This window comes from Daphnia carinata, chromosome 9, assembly GCF_022539665.2.
Source record: "Daphnia carinata strain CSIRO-1 chromosome 9, CSIRO_AGI_Dcar_HiC_V3, whole genome shotgun sequence".
NCBI classification, from domain to species: domain Eukaryota; kingdom Metazoa; phylum Arthropoda; class Branchiopoda; order Diplostraca; family Daphniidae; genus Daphnia; species Daphnia carinata.
In genome coordinates this window covers 6,702,142-6,718,243 of record NC_081339.1, presented here as the reverse complement: position 1 = coordinate 6,718,243, position 16,102 = coordinate 6,702,142, and the positions used below count along the sequence as shown (strand labels likewise).

Here is a 16,102-nt window from a genome sequence, read left to right as displayed (position 1 = left end):
CCAACCTAAGTAAACACGAACACTAGTGGCGCATGTGTGCAAAATTTTTAGCAGACGAAAAATTTAAAATATTTTGAAAGCCAAATTTTAACAATATGACAACGCTGAACCGCCAGGCGTTTACAAGGAAACCGATAAGGGAAAAAAAGCACGTAAAATTTTGTGAACCATGGGTCGTTTGAAAGGCATTTCCCCACTTTTGTCTCCCGATTTATTGCACACCCTCTGCTCGATGGGACACGGTGATGAATTAGGTAACTTTTTTAAATATATAGTATGCTATTTGTCTCATTATTTTGCCTTAAAAATCGCTTTGGGGATCGACAAGAAAGAGAAGCACACTCACCTGTAGCTTATTCTAGTCTGCTCAGACACTGTCAGCTGTTGCCTGTTGGAAAAAGCCTGTAGGGCCCTACGTGACCCGTTTCTTTTTTTCTTTCCTATTTTCGTGCTCACGTTCCGTCTAATTATAATAACCGCGGCGCCTGTTTTGAAAACGAAAATCTTTGGCGTCTTTCCCGGAAGATCAAGAATGGGTGAACGCCATCTGCTAAACCGACAGAAGCTCCCATTATTGTCCCATTATCTTGTTTATTTTTCTAATGATCTAACAGAGATGTCGAGTTCATCTACATCGAATGCCGGGTCTTGATGACCGGCTGTTATTTCATTTGAAGAAATAGTGGCTTTCTGATGATCTTTGCGAAGCCCAAAAGACTTCACACACAACCTTGAGTCAATTGGGTGGCAATCTGACATTTCGAAACAACAAAACTCCAGACATCAGAAGCCCCCTTCTGCCCCTGAAATTTAGCCTCAATGCTTCCTGACCTTGCAAGATATCCAGTTCTCTTTGGTATAGCATTGTTCCTGCTTTGCGAAACAAGGTCCATCTAAGCATTGTCAACCCTCGACAGCAATCATTGGCCCAATAACACTGCCCTGTGTGGGTGGATTGTTGAATGGCAGACGATCAATTCTTGAGGCATGAAAAGGCAATTGTTCAAACGTAACAATTTTCAAAATAGATTCAACACCTAAAGATGTGGTCAGTGAAAGCCAAAAGAAAAATGTGTCACAATGGAAGTAGTGACGGTCGGACTGGCGGGAGGAAGCCGTTGCGTACCCGTCGTCATTGGCGACAATTCGTACCGCGGAGGCGGCCCTGATTTCCCGTCTCCGGACGTGTCTCTCACACAGAACCCACAATAGGCCCGCACAGTTTTTGATAGTCGTCATCTATCGCCTTGTAAGACTTCCATTTTACATTTCTTATTTTCTATTATTCATCTTTTTTTTTTCATTTGGTCAGCATCACAATAGCCAGTCCCTTGTAGCAATCAAAAACATATTTCTGTTCTCATTCTTAGATCAGTATTCATTCACTCGCGTCTCTCGTGATTATAGTTTGCCAACACCCCAACCAAAATGGCGTAACCATTTAGTGAATTTTGACAAGGGTCTCAGCTTGTTATAGGCAAGTTGTCCCGTTTTTTTTCTTTACGCTTTGATTAAACAACACAGAGAAGAAAAAGAGGATTCCTTTTCTTTTCCCCCGCCTTTCTCATGGACGGACTCAAACGGGCGAAGGTGTTGATGGTAGAAAGAATCTGTTAGCATCTTCGTGTGTGCGTGTGTTAAAAATTTCTTATTTCCATCTCATCACGCTCCCCTTTAAATAAGAAAACAGCGTGACTGCGATAAAGGAGCCTCAGCGGTTCTGCGAATCCTTACCGAGCAATAAAACGGTCCGGGAACGGGACGACTAGCTTCCCCCTTTTTAAATAAAATAAAGAAAATATCTAATGTTAATCCAATGGAATTAACAATAGCAACGAGATAAGGACGGACACTCATCTCCTTTTTTCTTTTTTAAGGGAAAAAAAAATTGAAAAATAATTGCCCGCCCCTTGAAAAATAAGAAAAAAAAGATCCAAAGGGAATTTCTAAAATTCGATCGAATAACGTTGCCAGTTTTTTTCAAAAATAAAATTCTAGGAAATGAGAAAGAGTTTTGTCGGCGTATATGTGCGTTAGGCCCTGGCAGTAAAGAGTGGATTCAACACCTGTACCCCTCCTCCCCCCCCACACACAGAGGCGATCAGGTAGAAACCGCGGGGGGTTTCTCTTAAAATAAATTTTGGAAATGTTTTATTGTTGACGGCGTAAAGGTGCGGTAAAGAGATGAACCCCCCTCCTTTTTTTTTTTTTTTATTCTCTAAGTGAATAAAACAATGGACATTGTATTTTTTTTATTATTACAAGAAGAAGAAACACTTGGAGAAAAACATCTTAAGCCATAATCACAGGTGGACGGGAAGTAGTTCATTGTTTTAATCAATCAATTGGGGGCGGCATGTTTGTTTTTCTCTCTTGTTTTGTCTGTTTGTTCTATGCCCAGGTGTGTGACATGTTTGTTTAAGCGACGGATGGCCCAGGTAGGGACATTTTATTTGTCTCGTGCAATCCGATTTGTTTTCACCTTCAGTAATGGGCTTTTTGTCTTTTTTTTTCTTACCACTGTGTCGGGATCATCACCTGACAGGTGTTGATCGAGTAACTCTTTCCATTCCCGAATTCACTTTTTTTTTCCTCCTAAAATCTTGGCGTAACAGTTTTTTTTTTATTTTCTAAAGAGAAAAGGAATTGAGTGAAAAATGTTGAAAATCATCGTTTTCCCCCTCTTTTTATTTTTCTTTGATCATTTTTCGTAGGAGACGGGAGGATAAAAAAATGAAACGTTCTATTCCTTGCGCGGTGTCACTATTCCCGGAAACTCGCATAGGCCTACCACGTACTCGTGTTCCGTGCTCCCGCCACGGGAGGAACACCATGTTTAATGGCTAGGGAAGGCGCGAGCCCTCACATACATTCAGTTCTTTTTAAACATTTTTAAATATTCGTCTTATTGATTTAAAAATGGACGATTTCAACATTTTTCACGTCACGTTTGAAAAATCAAAGCGTTTGCGGATCTATGTCTTTTTTCACGAATGGAAAGAAGAATTAAAAGCGTGACTGCAGTGATTGGTTAGCTCAGTTTTTTTTGGTGAGATCTCATTGGTCCTCCTGGAGACTTTGTTGTTGTATCTCTTTATTTTCTTAGTGATGCTGGTATCGTGTCGGATCCGTCCATTCACGAAGCAGGCCAGCACATTCAAAGGGGTAAGGGATTGAATTACACAGCGACCGGCAAAATATTGTTGTATTTGATGATAGTTCTTTTCATTTTTTTTTCTTACATTTTTCAAAAGTCAGTTTCGGTAACAAGGTGCGCTTCATTGTTATTCATTTTCTCTTCTTCCCTTTTTTCTATTTTCTCTCTGGTGATGAGAGATCGTGTGAAGAGTGTCGACCGACGATACACATTTTTTTTCTTTTTCCTTGTTGAACGAGCAACGTGTTGTGTCCCAACATTCTCGCCGATCACCTTTCCGAGAAAACGCTGGCGCTTGTTGTGTGTGCGGGAGGCGAACGAAGGGGGCGCGAGAATTGAATGTTTTATTATTCTTCTATTTCTCCCGTTTCATGATTTTTTTTTTATAGGAAAATGATTTTTGTTTAATAGTTTTTTTTTTATTGATTTTCTGTTTTCAAAGTTTTGGCGGATGCCAATTTCCCGACGGCTTCCATGTGTAACGAAGGAGCCAAACAAATCAGAGCCGACGGACATTCGATTCCTGCCTTGTTGGAAGCTATCCTCGCGTTAATGCCGTTAGATACTTATTGTTGGTCGCCGGTAAGATTTATTCACAATTATTTATAAATAAATCATATGCAAATTTGATTTTGATGTAGGCCAGCGTGATGGATATGACCGATACGGACCGGTGCAAAGGCCTACCGGAACCGCCTCTGTGGCCGGAATACAAGCGGCTAATGAAGGAAGCCGAAAAACGCGACATTCCACTGTAAGTTTGAATTTCAAAAAACAAAACAATAGAAATCCACTAGCTCATCGTCTTAAAATGGATCACTAGGCAAACGATGGAACGGTTCGATTTCTACGGTCGGGCACGCAAAGCTTTTGCCATCGTTCAAACGGGGTTAGTTTATTTTTAGATTATTTGGGATGATGGATAATTTCATGTCGTGTCATCACGTTTACCTTTTTCTCTCTCTCTCTCTCTCACTGCAGGGAGACGGCCCTCTACGGCAACATCATTCTGAAAATGGGCGTCATCGCCGAACCTACTACGGTGCAAACGGTGCCACCACGAGCAGCCACAACCGAGAACAGTTGAGGAGAAATGCTTCAACTTTCTTTCCAATTCGATAACATTCCCAATACAAACCTGTCTCTCCTTATATGGAGATTGAATAAAATCAAATGAATTCGCGTCCTTCTGCACCTGGCCATTCATTTTATCTTGTTCCTCAGTACATGTGGATTATGTCGTAACAGATTGAAAAAAGAATGCGATCATCTTATCTGGGCACGCGTTAGTCATCTTTTTTTGTTTAGAATGTCTTCAAATAATCTTCTATCATCGCTTATAATAACACCCTCGCATCATTATTGGACGAGTAATAGCAAACATGGAAAGAGTTGCTCAAAACGCCGTTTGTTTATGAGAAAAGATTATATTATTACTCATCTGCGATTTATCGGTTTTGTGATTGTTTATTGTGAATTGTGTCCTAACTACTTTGTACTAGAGAAACTCACCGATGAACTGACTCATTGATGATCTGTTTTTTATTTCAGAGGCAAGTTGCAATGAATCAAGTAGGGGAAACCCCCTTTTTCTTTTGTTTTATCTTAAAATAAAGGGTATTTTGGTAGCGACCGGTCGTTAGGGAGGATGTGGTGCAATTCATGCTACCTGTGGACGGAAGCTCATGTTGCCAATGATTGCAATGCAATTGCGACATCTGAACTGATTGACGCGTGCGAGGGGATCGAGAATAGATTAAGTGATGAGACGGATTCAGACTTGTCCGCTGTTGACTTGAACCTGAGATTCATATTGAGATTACACGTTTCTCTTAATTGAAAGCACTGCCTAAATCCCTCAGCATCAGTGCGTGTTGAATGGCATTCCTGTTTAACACGCCGACATCCAAACAACAACGCAATTGCTTAAATGTCTTCTTCAAACGTGAAACTGATCTTATGTTATTACTAGATGATTCTGTGAGGGTACAAAGATTAACGTAACGCATCGTGCCATCATTGTCACCATGTGTCAAGCATAACGATTTTTTTTTCATTTGTTTTATTTTTTTTTTTAATCACCTCCCTACTTTATTTTCAGACTTCTAGAAAAAACATGACAATAGTTGCATACTTCCGTGATTTTTGTATCGCCTGCCTAAGATAATAATTTGATAAGAATCGTATAAATGGAGAGTGGGGGTGTACACTCGAATCATAACCTCTTCAGTCCGAACAACGTTACACTACTGTCACAGTAGCCAATTACCAGTGAAATTAAAAACAATATTTCAGTGCCTTATTAGCGAATCACCGCAGTCACTAGCCAACTTTCAATAAAATTCACGAGGATGTTTGCCCTTTTTACAGGTTAGTTTGTCGCATTTTAGAACTGAAGAAATGGTGCAAGAATTCGCGAATGTTGCAACATCCGGTTTTCAATGTTTGAATTTGGGCGCCACAAAAAAAAAAAGAGATGGATAACGAGACGGTAGCGACTTATCATCATCTCAATATCCGGCCGCCTTATCAGGACACCTTCTGCTAGACTATAGTTCTGGTTTTCAGCCGTTGTTTTCCATAGTTCTGTCATCCATTTTGTTGTGAGATGTGGTCAATTACTTTGTTAAACTTTGCCAGAAAGAACCGCGGTGTTCTTTTCTCGACACCTGTTAAATCATTCAACAGTTAAAATCATATTCTATTTGTGATTGCAAATCAGCAGTTATTACCTCAATCCAAGATGAATCTAACCCATTCTCTCCTTTCTTTTCCTACCTAGTTCTAATGTCGCTCTCCCGCGTCATGTCACTACCGGTTAAGGACGATTTGACTAGGGCCACACCAGTGGGCCCTGAAGGCCCCGAATTCTGGATTCAACCGTGCGGATTCACCGTGACCGGAAGTGATCCACCAGAATCTGATTCAGTATTGGCCGAAAACTATGCCCTTCAACTGGGGGTGGATCTTTCCTACATTAACAATTGGAAAGAAAATTTCGTAAGATTTCCCTGACTAAACTAACTATTCAAGAAAAGAGTATTTAATTAAAATCTATTTCATTTTTACAGTCTCAAGACAAATTCAGAATGAGTTTTGACGCCAAAGTAGCAGAAGATGCTCCTTTCGTTACGAATGGCTTCAAGTGAGCACCACCATCCCGAAAAACCCCGGCCAAAGTTTGAGTGCAACTTACTATTCCCAAAAGGAGGTATGTTAAACTAAATTTATTGTTAGTAGAAAAAATGTAAGTAATAAATATTCTTTTACTTGGTTTCAAAATTGTGAGTAGTTTTCGGCTATGCTGACAGAGTCATCCAACATTTTTCAACGGCTAGCTGTCGCATGGGAACAGGTGGATTATGAACGAACTGACACTTCGTACAAAGAACTCTTCACCAGCACCAGAAACAGAATGAAAAATGTTAGTCTTTTTGCAATCTTAAATGCCTGAATAATATTAATATCTTTTTTTGGGGGGGTTTTATAGACGTTGTGCCAATTGGATTATTACTTAGCTGAAAAACGAATGTCTCCAGCACCCAATCCGACCAGAGCCATCATGCCAACTGAACTACGCACTATTTCGACTGCCTCTCAACGTGACGAGCGTAATTTCCGTATTCTGAAAGAATATGTCAACGCTCTCGAGTATTTTGCCGATGCTTTTAACTATTATAAAACGTCTTTGTCTTCCAGAGTTGGGTCTTCTCTATAATTATTCTCATAATTTATTTTTACGTTTAATGACGTTTAAGCCTCTCGTTCAAAGGTGACAACCAAAGAAATCTTTTGAGAAATCTGACTAAATAATAGTAACTTATGAGTTAGAATGAAGACCAACTCCGTTTCCTTCGATATTTAAATTCTAATATTTGTTTAATGTTACCTGTTTGTATTTCGTTGCTTCTCAGTGTTGGATGTGACAGTTGTGTACCGGTTTTTGTAGTCAGCGTATACATCTTACAGAATATCACAAAATGAATGCAAAATACAAACAGTGTGTTTCTTGTGGCTGAAAAACGTGGTTTAAAATCATTTTCTACAGACGTCAGCCCATTCTAGCGTCAGAAAAATTGGGTAAACAGGAAGTGTAATTTGACAAATATCAAAATCTGAGAAAAACATATCGAGCCCATTGAAAATACTCAAAGAAAATAGTCGTTTTATTTAGATTTCGAGAGTTTTTGTTAAATTTTTAAGTTTTCATCTAGCAAAGGGCTAAAAACATCAACATTGCTTTTTTCGTATTCAATTTGTTGCATTATTTTTTTTCGCCGTTAGATGGCATCTGACTATTGCTTTACTATTTACCTCGCGTTGATTCGTCTGCAAAGCCATTGTTAAATCAATCACTCTAAGTGAAAGTGCAATTTCTTGTATTTAATTGGAATTTTTAGTTGTCCCTGTTACATCCTCATTTAACTAAGATGAATAGTTGTATAAAGCCGACGCGAACGGTTTTATTAGCAGTAGGATCGTTCAATCCGCCGACTAACATGCATATGAGAATTTTTGGTAACTTGACCCATTCATATCTGGACTTATCCAAACAATCGATGTTTTTCCTCTTGAAATAAGAGCTAGCTAAGGATTTCCTACAGAAAAACGACCATGAGGTACTCGGAGGCATCATTTCACCTGTTCATGATCAGTATGCCAAAAAGGTACAGAATAGATTTCCCACCCGACTATTGTTTGAGTTGTATGTACCAAGGTGTTTGTAACACTAGGGGTTGGTGTCTGCTAGCCACAGATGTTCCATGGTAAAGTTAGCCGTTGAAACATCAAATTGGATCAACATTTCCGAATGGGAGACTCAACAAGAAGGGTGGAGTAGAACCGCAGAAACACTTTGTTTTCACAAGGTAAAGCGAATCAAAAATAAAACAGTCATTGTAAAATTTAATTGCTTGTACCCCAGACAGCATTAAATGACATTCATTCTGAATATGAATGGGCAAAAAAAATACATGCAAAAATGCCACATGAAGAATCCCCTTTGAGCATCAATCTCAAGCTATTGTGTGGTGCTGATCTACTTGAATCCTTTGCTGTACCTGGCCTCTGGAAAGATGAAGATGTTGGTTTCCATTTATTTGAATTCATTTCATTGATTGATTGAATTTAACATAGCTACCATTCAGATTCAAGATATCGTGTGCAATTACGGCTTAGTAGTCATTTCACGCTCAGGTTCAAATCCTCAGCTATTCATTTACGAATCCGATTTGCTTACTCGGCTGCAGGTTAATTCACTTGCCAGTATAATTATGTATCGTTTAATTAAAGCGTTCTCGTTTCTATGAATCATTTTGCAGAGAAACATCAGCATAGTTCCGGAATGGATCACCAATGAAATCAGTTCAACCAAGATTCGGAGAGCATTAAGACGGGAAGAGAGTGTTCGATACCTGATCAGTGATTCAGTGCTAAATTACATTCAGAGTAACCACCTCTATACCAGTTTAGCCGGTTGATCTAACCGTGCCATCATTCACTACTAGTCTTATCATTGCAACCGCATATTTATTATAACAATGGTGCATCGTGTTTGGTATATAAATTGAAAATCATGTGGAATAATCGTCTCCCTTAAGTTGCCCAGGTGCGCCATTATAATGGCAACTTGGAGGAACATTAAAGGCCTACATTTTGATAAATTAACTAATATGTTTAAATAAGCACTTTCGTAGGCATCGTTTACAGCTTTTACGAGAAATCTTCCTCTAAAAGAAAGCCACTAAAATGAGTCAGATGTCGACTATCGTCATATAGTTCAACCCCACTGGATACGGTTTCAATCTGCAACCAGACTTGATCTCCAGCCTGCAAGTTCTGAGAAGACTGGAGGGTTAACGGACATAACTGATTGTTGGCCGAATGAAACTCGCCAACTTCGGCCGTTCCAACTTTATTGCCATTCCTGTAAAAATCTATGCTAAGGATTTCTACTTGAGTAAACGAAGAAGGAAAACTAGCATGTCCCGCAAAGGTGAAGAAGTACGTCCCCTTAACGGGTGCAGTAAATTTCCCTGATGCCAAATCCATGGCTCCTCCGTTATTTACGGTTTCTACCTCAAACGGAATCGGAGTATTTCTTCTCGAAAATTTCGTGTGTTTCTGAACGTAGAAGTTCGTTGCCACTGATTTAACGCCAACGGAACCAATCAGTACCTGAAAATCTATTTTAATTCATTATTTGCTTATGTATTTTGCTTGGAGATGATAGGTCGTACCTGCTGCGCCAAATGGCTTTGTGAAGTCGCAGTAAACAGTCTCGACTTGTTTGCTTCCCATCACGGAATAAAGTCCGTTCTTCGTGTGACCCATCTGTTGCAAGTCTCCACAGGAAGTTGGTATCTTAGAGACGGATGCCATGGTGATTGTAGGGATGGTACAGGTACATGCTGAGAATCCAGGGGACTGAACGTAAGTGTATTATGTTGAGTTTTCCTAAAATTTCTAATACCTTTCAATTTTTGAATTTCAATTTCGAGGTTTTCAATTCTTGAATCTTGATTTTTGAGAATGAATCGATTGACGAGAGTGCCAAACATGCGGTTGGATTTATGTGGAGCACGGGCTTCAATCATTTCGGACATTCCCTGCGTTGAAGTCAGGTAAGCATAAGGATCGTAGCCCCAGCGAGTCAAATATTGGGCGGAAACGACACAACTCAGCACGAAAAACAAGGCCACAACCTGATGGACAAGTACGTGAAAACTAAACAAAGTATGAACTTAACAATGAATTATTACACAACTTACCAAGTTCTTCATTTTCCCTTGAGATTGCAACCGTCCACGAAATTTGGCTGTTGAAATGAACGAAATGTCAATCAGACAGCCAGCCTTTATATACTTTTAGTCGATTGCTGGTTCGAAGTTCACATTATGCAAATCGAAAAGACGGCCATGAATTTCTTTAGGGGTTTCACACCTTCTTGATTTGATACGGCCTATGTAACACATAAAGTACGTATAGGCAAGGTAAAATGACATTTAGATGGATTGTTGTGTTGGCGTGATTCCCGACGACAAGATTGAATCTTTGTAATGGCTAATATTTCCGCAGATATCGAAATATTTCATGTGGCAAACGGAACTGTCAAAGAATAACGGCGACTGAGATTGGAACCCTACGGTTTCTATGATGAATAACACCTACCAGAACAAATTTCACGTTCAGTATTTTTTTAGCATATTGTGATTGGCTTTTGATTTGTTGGTTGCGTGACAGACGTTCATTTTGGTCAGCGTCTTCCGATTTCGAGGAATGGCTCTGATAGTTCCTTAAAAATTTTATTCGCTTTTAATAGGAAAGTGGCAAATGTTTAAGAGAAAATATCCATAGGATTTTCATCTAGCAATTTCGTTCTATGAATGGCCGTAAGTAAAATATGTAGTTCTAGTTATACGTATTTTATGTTTTCATGTTAGTCATCCAAAAACAACTTAACAAAATGGTGAACCTTTTTACTTCGGATTCTGTTGATTTAGAGCACCCTTGAAATGTGTTGACGTGAGCCTTATTCATAGAAGGCATGGAAACCAACGAAGAGAACAATCGGTAACAAACTTACATAATTTTTTAGCTAACCTGCCCTAGACAAATATCTTTTCTTTTGATAATGACCAGAGATTAATCTGCATCTGCAAGGTGACTTTGGGAATAGAATTGGCCCAAAACAGGTTTTGTATGCTGGAAACCGCTTGGATAATTTACACATTTTCTTTTTCATAAACCTATTCTTAGGTTTACTCTTATATAGAAAAACAAAATGGCGCAGGCATTCGGTTAGTGACTAACGAAAATGATGGAGTGGGTTTCTCCACTGGTTCATCATATAGCCTACATCGGTTCGTATCCTTCTATTTTAATTATCTAAATTACGTGGGTGGTAGAAAACTGAGGGAACGAAAGGATGTTGTTTAATTGAATATTTTCATAGGGGGCTGGGCATGGAAACCGGGAACAGGGGCTAGGTAGACAAAGCGACGTCATTATTGTCAAACCTACCCTTACCTACACCGAAAGATCTAAATCGCAGTGGGCGGATTCTATGACAATTTTTCACCTTACCTTAGTGCCTGTTGTTGGTAGTGTCAAGTTGGGTGAGAATCAGGTGCTGGTGTTCCGAATGAAGTGATGGCATTTCGAGTGGCTAACGATGGTTTTGCTTCTGCCGAAGTTGCTATCGCATCGGAAACTGGTGGAATTACGTGGCTATTCTTGTTGTAAGTTGCAAAACTTTACTTGTTAATTTGTTGGATGAGTCAATCGTTTTTGCATTGGCCGAAAAACAATCGTCAAACGAGTTCTGCTGATTTGGTTGTGGCTGGCACGATATGGATACTGAAGAGTGATTGAATAAGGTTTGTAAGAGTTGTATTACTCGTGGGTCTACAAAGATTTTTCATTTTTTTTTAATGGAAACCCTCAAGCTCTACATGAATTCCAGCCGCTCTACAAGGAAATGGCGATCTCTTCTTCTATAAGCCAGCCGTTGAAATTCGTGCACTGGGTGTCGCTGAAGTCGATTAGAATCCCTCCGATGATTATATCACTTTGCACCCATACTTTGTCTCCGACTTGCAACGTTAGAGTCGTTTGAAGAACTAATGGATTTAGATTACCGTCATTAGCAAAACCGTCAACTTCGAACACCTGACAACGTGCAACTGATTGACTATTTCGATAAAGCAGTACGTTAAATGCGCTAAGATCAGTTGACGACGCAAATCGCGCAAGTCCAGTAAATGAAAAAAAGTAAGTTCCTTCAACGGGTGCTGTGAATATTCCGCTTGCTGCATCCATGGCTTCTCCGCTGTTGATTATGGTGAGTTCATATGGAATTGGAACAGAAACTTCTGAGTATGATTGAGTTTTCTGTACGTAGAAGTATACTGGCTTTGATTTGATGTCTTGATAACCAATCGCCTTCTGGTAATCTGAAATGTTATACATATCAATAGACTAATTTTTTCTTCTTGCCACAAATGTTAAATAGTTTAACCGGATGGATTTTTGGTGAAATCGCAGTAAACGGTTTGAATTTGTTTGCCGTTCAGTACAGAGTAGAGACCACTTTTTGTGTAACCAATGTCGACTAGATCTGAACAGGAACCGGGGATTCTGTTTACCGTCGTCAAATCGTCAGCTTTACAGGTGCAGGTTATTGCTATTACACATGAATAGTACCGGTGCTTTAAGCTTAGAAACTTAGCTATTATTCATCAATATTACCATCAATTTGTCCTTGCAAATTCGTTATTTGCATCTCAGTGTTTGCGTTCACACCTGTAAATGACAAAACACTCTTTAACTTCTCTAAGTTGAACCGTTTCATTTCTTAATTTCAATACCGGACTGCTCCTCTTTAAAAGTATCTAATGCGCTTGACGTGTCTGATGCCAATTTTGAAGTGTCTGCAAGTTCGAAATGGATTCAATATTAGTCATGCGGACGTTTCACTGTCACTCGATTGACTCGGATTACCTTTTAATTTCGTGTCTAAGTCGGCAACTTTCGTGTTTGTGGTTGCCAAATCGGCTGTAGTTACTTTCAAAGCTTCCGTCGTACCTGTTAACAACGATAGGTAGTTTTTCAGTTGTATTGCACTCAGAAAAAAGGTTAGTATGTAAGTAAATCTTATTTGCTAATCTGCAAATTAAATCCGTAATTTTTTTATCATTTCTCAAATCAATACCGGCCTGATCCTGTTGTAAAGTTTTTAGTGCAGTTGACGTGTCTGATGCCAATGTTGAAGTGTCTGCAAGTTGGAAATGGATTCAATATTAGCGAAACGTACGTTTCACCGTCATTCATTTGATTAGAGTTACCTTTTAAATTCGTGTCTAACTCGGCAACTTTCGCGTTGGAGATGGCCAGCTCGGCTGTTTTATCCAAAGCTTCCGTCGTACCTGTTCACAGTGAAGAGAAGCTTTCAATGGTTTTGCACCCATTAAAAACGTTCGCGTTCTAAGTAAATCTTACTTGCTAATTTGTTGATTAGATCCGTAATTTTCTTATCGGCATTCGATAAGTCTATGGTAAGCAAAGTTATTATTTTATGCGTATGCTAAAACAATAAAACTGTGTAAATACTTGTTCGAAATTCTTCTGCTAAATTTCTGTAATTTTGTTCCAGGCGTGCTATTCTAGCATGGACAAATAGACCGCGTGCTTCAGGCTGTTTGACGGTGTCGCGTTGTGCGTCAATGGAAAATCGAGCTGAATTGCTCAGTGTGGAAGGTGAATACGCAACGTTAGGACGAAAGCCATAAAGATTGTGATTCCAAATTCCAGGTAATTGACCGTAAACGATGCACGTGAGAATGGAGAAAAGAGTGACAAACTGATGGGAATCCAAATGAATTCAAACACCTTTGAATTTAAGTGGAAATAAAAAAAAAAAAACTGTCTACTTACGGAGTGCCTCATCTTTGGCTGTTGCCGAACACAACTCGATGTAGTCGGCTGTAGAAATGTAATAGTGGTGTTCAGAATTGTCACTCTTATACGGCGGCTCGCGTTGGGTGTTGCCTTTGGACTAAAGGTAACGTAAATAATCTAACGGTCATTTAACTTGCTACGAATTTCGCCGATGTAGCCAAATAGTTGTTGACCCGACATCCATGTATGCGGATGTTTGTAGATGTTGCCCTCGACTCTTTAAGCATGCAAATGCTCGTGGACACAGGCATATGTAAGCAAACGCATACCTACACGCAAGGCTATTACTGTAGCGGTCATTAGTTCTCTTCTAGGTTTTCGTGGTGTGTAGCATACGTACTGAAGGCCTTGCCCATGACAACTGGAGAACATGGATCGGCGTTAAACTGATAGCTTTGGAATACTACAGGAATGTTTGGCTGGCCTTTCTTTGGCATGGCATTTCGTTTAGCAAGTACTTGTTTTTTTTTTTATGAACATTTTTTGTACGTTTTATGTTCTATAGGGTTTTTCCCGCTTTAGAATGAAAAATTTGGTGGTTACAGTTTTGACTTTTTCGTGTTCAATGTTCGGAATTTTAAGGTACATTCAGAAAACATTTGCTGTCTCGGCGTTTTAACCATCGCCCTGACATTTAACATGATTTCACATTACTATGCGGTATATTTTTACTCACATAATTTATCCAATCAATAAATAAGTCACGTTGTTAGTTAGATAATGAGGAAATATCTTCTTGCAACAGGAAACCAGTGAAATGAGTTTGGTTATCAGCATCATCAAACAATGCCACATCTTTGGAAAGGTATTTAATCTAAACCCCCATTTTATCTCCTGCTTTTAATTGAAGTGTTAATTATACCATTCAAGTTTGTATTAAGACCTTCAAGTTTAGACTTTGTTTCTCACTCTCGTTTCGCAACTTCTTAAAAATCAGAGGATTTGCTTGAATTTCATTTGATTTTGTTTTTAAACAGAAAAATAATTGTTGCACCTTCTAGCTTTTCTTTGATGTGTATGAGAACCTTTGCTTCGAAATCCGTGCCATTATTTCTAGATCTTTCAAATCCTTGGTTTGCGTCTAAACAGTTAACGAACCGTTTAATTAGAAAATGTAGATAAGATTTCATCGATTGATTTATGGAACGTTTTTACTTTTGAGGTCCATATCAATAGCCTATATTTTATTTTTGGTCTCCGTTAAATCCTATTTAAATTTCTGATTCAATTTATTTAAAGTTCTTCATCGACCTATTGTCTTTGGCTATTATATTTTGGTCAACCTGGTCTTCATGATCTTTGATGGTAAGAAACAAGCTTTTTTTTCATTCTTTTTATGTTCGAAGAAAATGTGCGTTTATTTTCCTGCGAAAGGAAGAGATCAAACAGACAGTTTCAAACAACAGTGTCAATGCTAACGTAGTGAACTCAGGTCTCTCTCTCTCTTACAGCGAAAGGGTAATTGTTTCTTCTAAAAGCCAGCCATTAAATGACGTTGCACCGTCCCCATATAGTTTCCCGTCGGTCATTTCTGGCATCTCCATCCAGACTTGATCACAGGGAAGCAAATCTAGAGTAGACTGAAGAGTTATCGGACTTGCGTAGGTAGGACCTGTGGGTATGATGATGACTTCGTACACCTCAGTGACCGCTACCGATTGACCATTTTTGTAAAGGACAATTGTCGTCCTTGGGTTAAATGCAAATAACCAAGATCATGATTAATCGAAATAACTGCGCGAATTGAACGTGAACTTAAATCGAGCGCCGTGTTTCCGTGTGGCACAACTACTTGTTGACTATGCTGTTTAAACTTTGAAATTATGTCTCGATAAAAGCTCGAAAATGGTGGGAATTACAAAACTTAACTGGTAAGTGTTTGGAAGAGAAATGTTGCCTTGGCATTATTTTTCTATGATTTTGGACAGATGTGATTATTATTTGTTTCTTTTGTTAGTTTTTTTTTTCCCATAGGAAAATGAGCATGGGAACCGGCGAAACGGACATGGGTAAGCAAAGTAATATCGTTATTATCTGGCCTACATCTTGTCTACACCAAAGGGTCTCACTTTACGGGAAGTTGGGGTTTCAATTCTGTTGTTAAAGCCCTTGTTTAAACGATGGCAGTACTACCAATCTGGGCGTGGATCGAGTGCTCTATCTCTTTGCGATGGAAATGGGGGATTTGGTTTTCCATAAAAGACGGAGTCTGTTTATGGTCGAAATTGTTTACAAGTTAATCCACACCCAAGGTTTCTCCCTTCAAAAACATAGAGGCCAAAAACTAGCTGCCAACAACCAAGTAGCTGCCCTTGTCAACAGCTCTGAACATGCAATCCAAACTTTATTCATTTATTTGCATTTCATATCTTAGATGACCTCACGGTAGGCATTGGCTGTTCATTAAAATTATAACAGAAAATCATTGAGTGGCTAGTGCAGTATAAGAGTACATAGTTCAAAATCACATTTTTGTCGTAGGGAACT

General features: G+C 39.1%; 4 protein-coding genes and 1 pseudogene across 7 annotated transcripts; 3 read left to right on the top strand and 2 right to left on the bottom strand.

Moving 5' to 3' along the window:
• The first annotated feature begins 108 nt into the window (after positions 1–108).
• Positions 109–4,331, top strand: LOC130697898 (fucose mutarotase-like). The gene is made up of 5 exons (XM_057520689.2): positions 109–254; positions 3,600–3,739; positions 3,799–3,911; positions 3,981–4,046; positions 4,139–4,331. Exons 1-5 carry the CDS (start codon positions 170–172, stop codon positions 4,242–4,244), a joined length of 510 nt encoding a protein of 169 aa, XP_057376672.1. The 5' UTR covers positions 109–169; the 3' UTR covers positions 4,245–4,331.
• Positions 4,332–5,756: 1,425 nt separating this feature from the next.
• On the top strand, positions 5,757–7,166 carry LOC130697895 (uncharacterized; annotated as a pseudogene).
• Positions 7,167–7,507: 341 nt separating this feature from the next.
• Positions 7,508–12,152, top strand: LOC130697937 (nicotinamide/nicotinic acid mononucleotide adenylyltransferase 1-like). Of its 4 annotated transcripts, none has more exons than XM_057520731.2 (13): positions 7,508–7,675; positions 7,739–7,824; positions 7,891–8,025; positions 8,082–8,240; positions 8,305–8,406; positions 8,479–9,589; positions 9,658–9,872; positions 9,951–10,149; positions 10,235–10,548; positions 10,660–10,729; positions 10,799–11,019; positions 11,112–11,535; positions 11,605–12,152. In XM_057520731.2, the coding sequence occupies exons 1-6, from the start codon at positions 7,588–7,590 to the stop codon at positions 8,635–8,637; spliced, it is 729 nt and encodes a 242-aa protein (XP_057376714.1). In that variant the 5' UTR covers positions 7,508–7,587; the 3' UTR covers positions 8,638–9,589; positions 9,658–9,872; positions 9,951–10,149; positions 10,235–10,548; positions 10,660–10,729; positions 10,799–11,019; positions 11,112–11,535; positions 11,605–12,152. The 4 variants fall into 4 exon arrangements, with proteins under 4 accessions (XP_057376714.1, XP_059352873.1, XP_059352874.1 ...); XM_059496890.1 differs by having other exon boundaries at positions 11,112–11,999; positions 12,060–12,152; XM_059496891.1 differs by having other exon boundaries at positions 9,951–10,134; positions 11,112–12,152.
• Positions 8,870–9,972, bottom strand: LOC130697936 (complement C1q tumor necrosis factor-related protein 5-like). The gene is made up of 4 exons (XM_057520730.1): positions 9,928–9,972; positions 9,630–9,861; positions 9,397–9,567; positions 8,870–9,342 (listed from the first exon to the last, which is right to left on the bottom strand). Exons 1-4 carry the CDS (start codon positions 9,937–9,939, stop codon positions 8,870–8,872), a joined length of 888 nt encoding a protein of 295 aa, XP_057376713.1. The 5' UTR covers positions 9,940–9,972.
• Positions 11,627–13,603, bottom strand: LOC130698163 (uncharacterized). The gene is made up of 10 exons (XM_057520943.1): positions 13,592–13,603; positions 13,268–13,517; positions 13,157–13,207; positions 13,003–13,083; positions 12,870–12,932; positions 12,659–12,742; positions 12,526–12,588; positions 12,407–12,460; positions 12,177–12,341; positions 11,627–12,111 (listed from the first exon to the last, which is right to left on the bottom strand). Exons 1-10 carry the CDS (start codon positions 13,601–13,603, stop codon positions 11,627–11,629), a joined length of 1,308 nt encoding a protein of 435 aa, XP_057376926.1.
• Positions 13,604–16,102: the final 2,499 nt, after the last annotated feature.

Bases quoted from the DNA above. Each gene is read 5' to 3' on its own strand.
- LOC130697898 (XM_057520689.2), top strand. From the start codon at position 170: ATGGGTCGTTTGAAAGGCATTTCCCCACTTTTGTCTCCCGATTTATTG. The intron at 255-3,599 runs GTAACTTTTTTA...CTGTTTTCAAAG, and splicing joins GGGACACGGTGATGAATTAG to TTTTGGCGGATGCCAATTTC. The intron at 3,912-3,980 runs GTAAGTTTGAAT...ATGGATCACTAG, and splicing joins GAAAAACGCGACATTCCACT to GCAAACGATGGAACGGTTCG.
- LOC130697937 (XM_059496891.1), top strand. From the start codon at position 7,588: ATGAATAGTTGTATAAAGCCGACGCGAACGGTTTTATTAGCAGTAGGA. The intron at 7,825-7,890 runs GTACAGAATAGA...TTGTAACACTAG, and splicing joins ATGATCAGTATGCCAAAAAG to GGGTTGGTGTCTGCTAGCCA. The intron at 8,407-8,478 runs GTTAATTCACTT...ATCATTTTGCAG, and splicing joins ATTTGCTTACTCGGCTGCAG to AGAAACATCAGCATAGTTCC.
- LOC130697936 (XM_057520730.1), bottom strand. The intron at 9,568-9,629 runs GTATTAGAAATT...CTGGATTCTCAG, and splicing joins TGAAATTCAAAAATTGAAAG to CATGTACCTGTACCATCCCT. The intron at 9,343-9,396 runs GTACGACCTATC...GAATTAAAATAG, and splicing joins AAAGCCATTTGGCGCAGCAG to ATTTTCAGGTACTGATTGGT.
- LOC130698163 (XM_057520943.1), bottom strand. The intron at 12,589-12,658 runs GTAATCCGAGTC...TCGAACTTGCAG, and splicing joins CTTAGACACGAAATTAAAAG to ACACTTCAAAATTGGCATCA. The intron at 12,112-12,176 runs GTTAAACTATTT...ATAACATTTCAG, and splicing joins TTTCACCAAAAATCCATCCG to ATTACCAGAAGGCGATTGGT.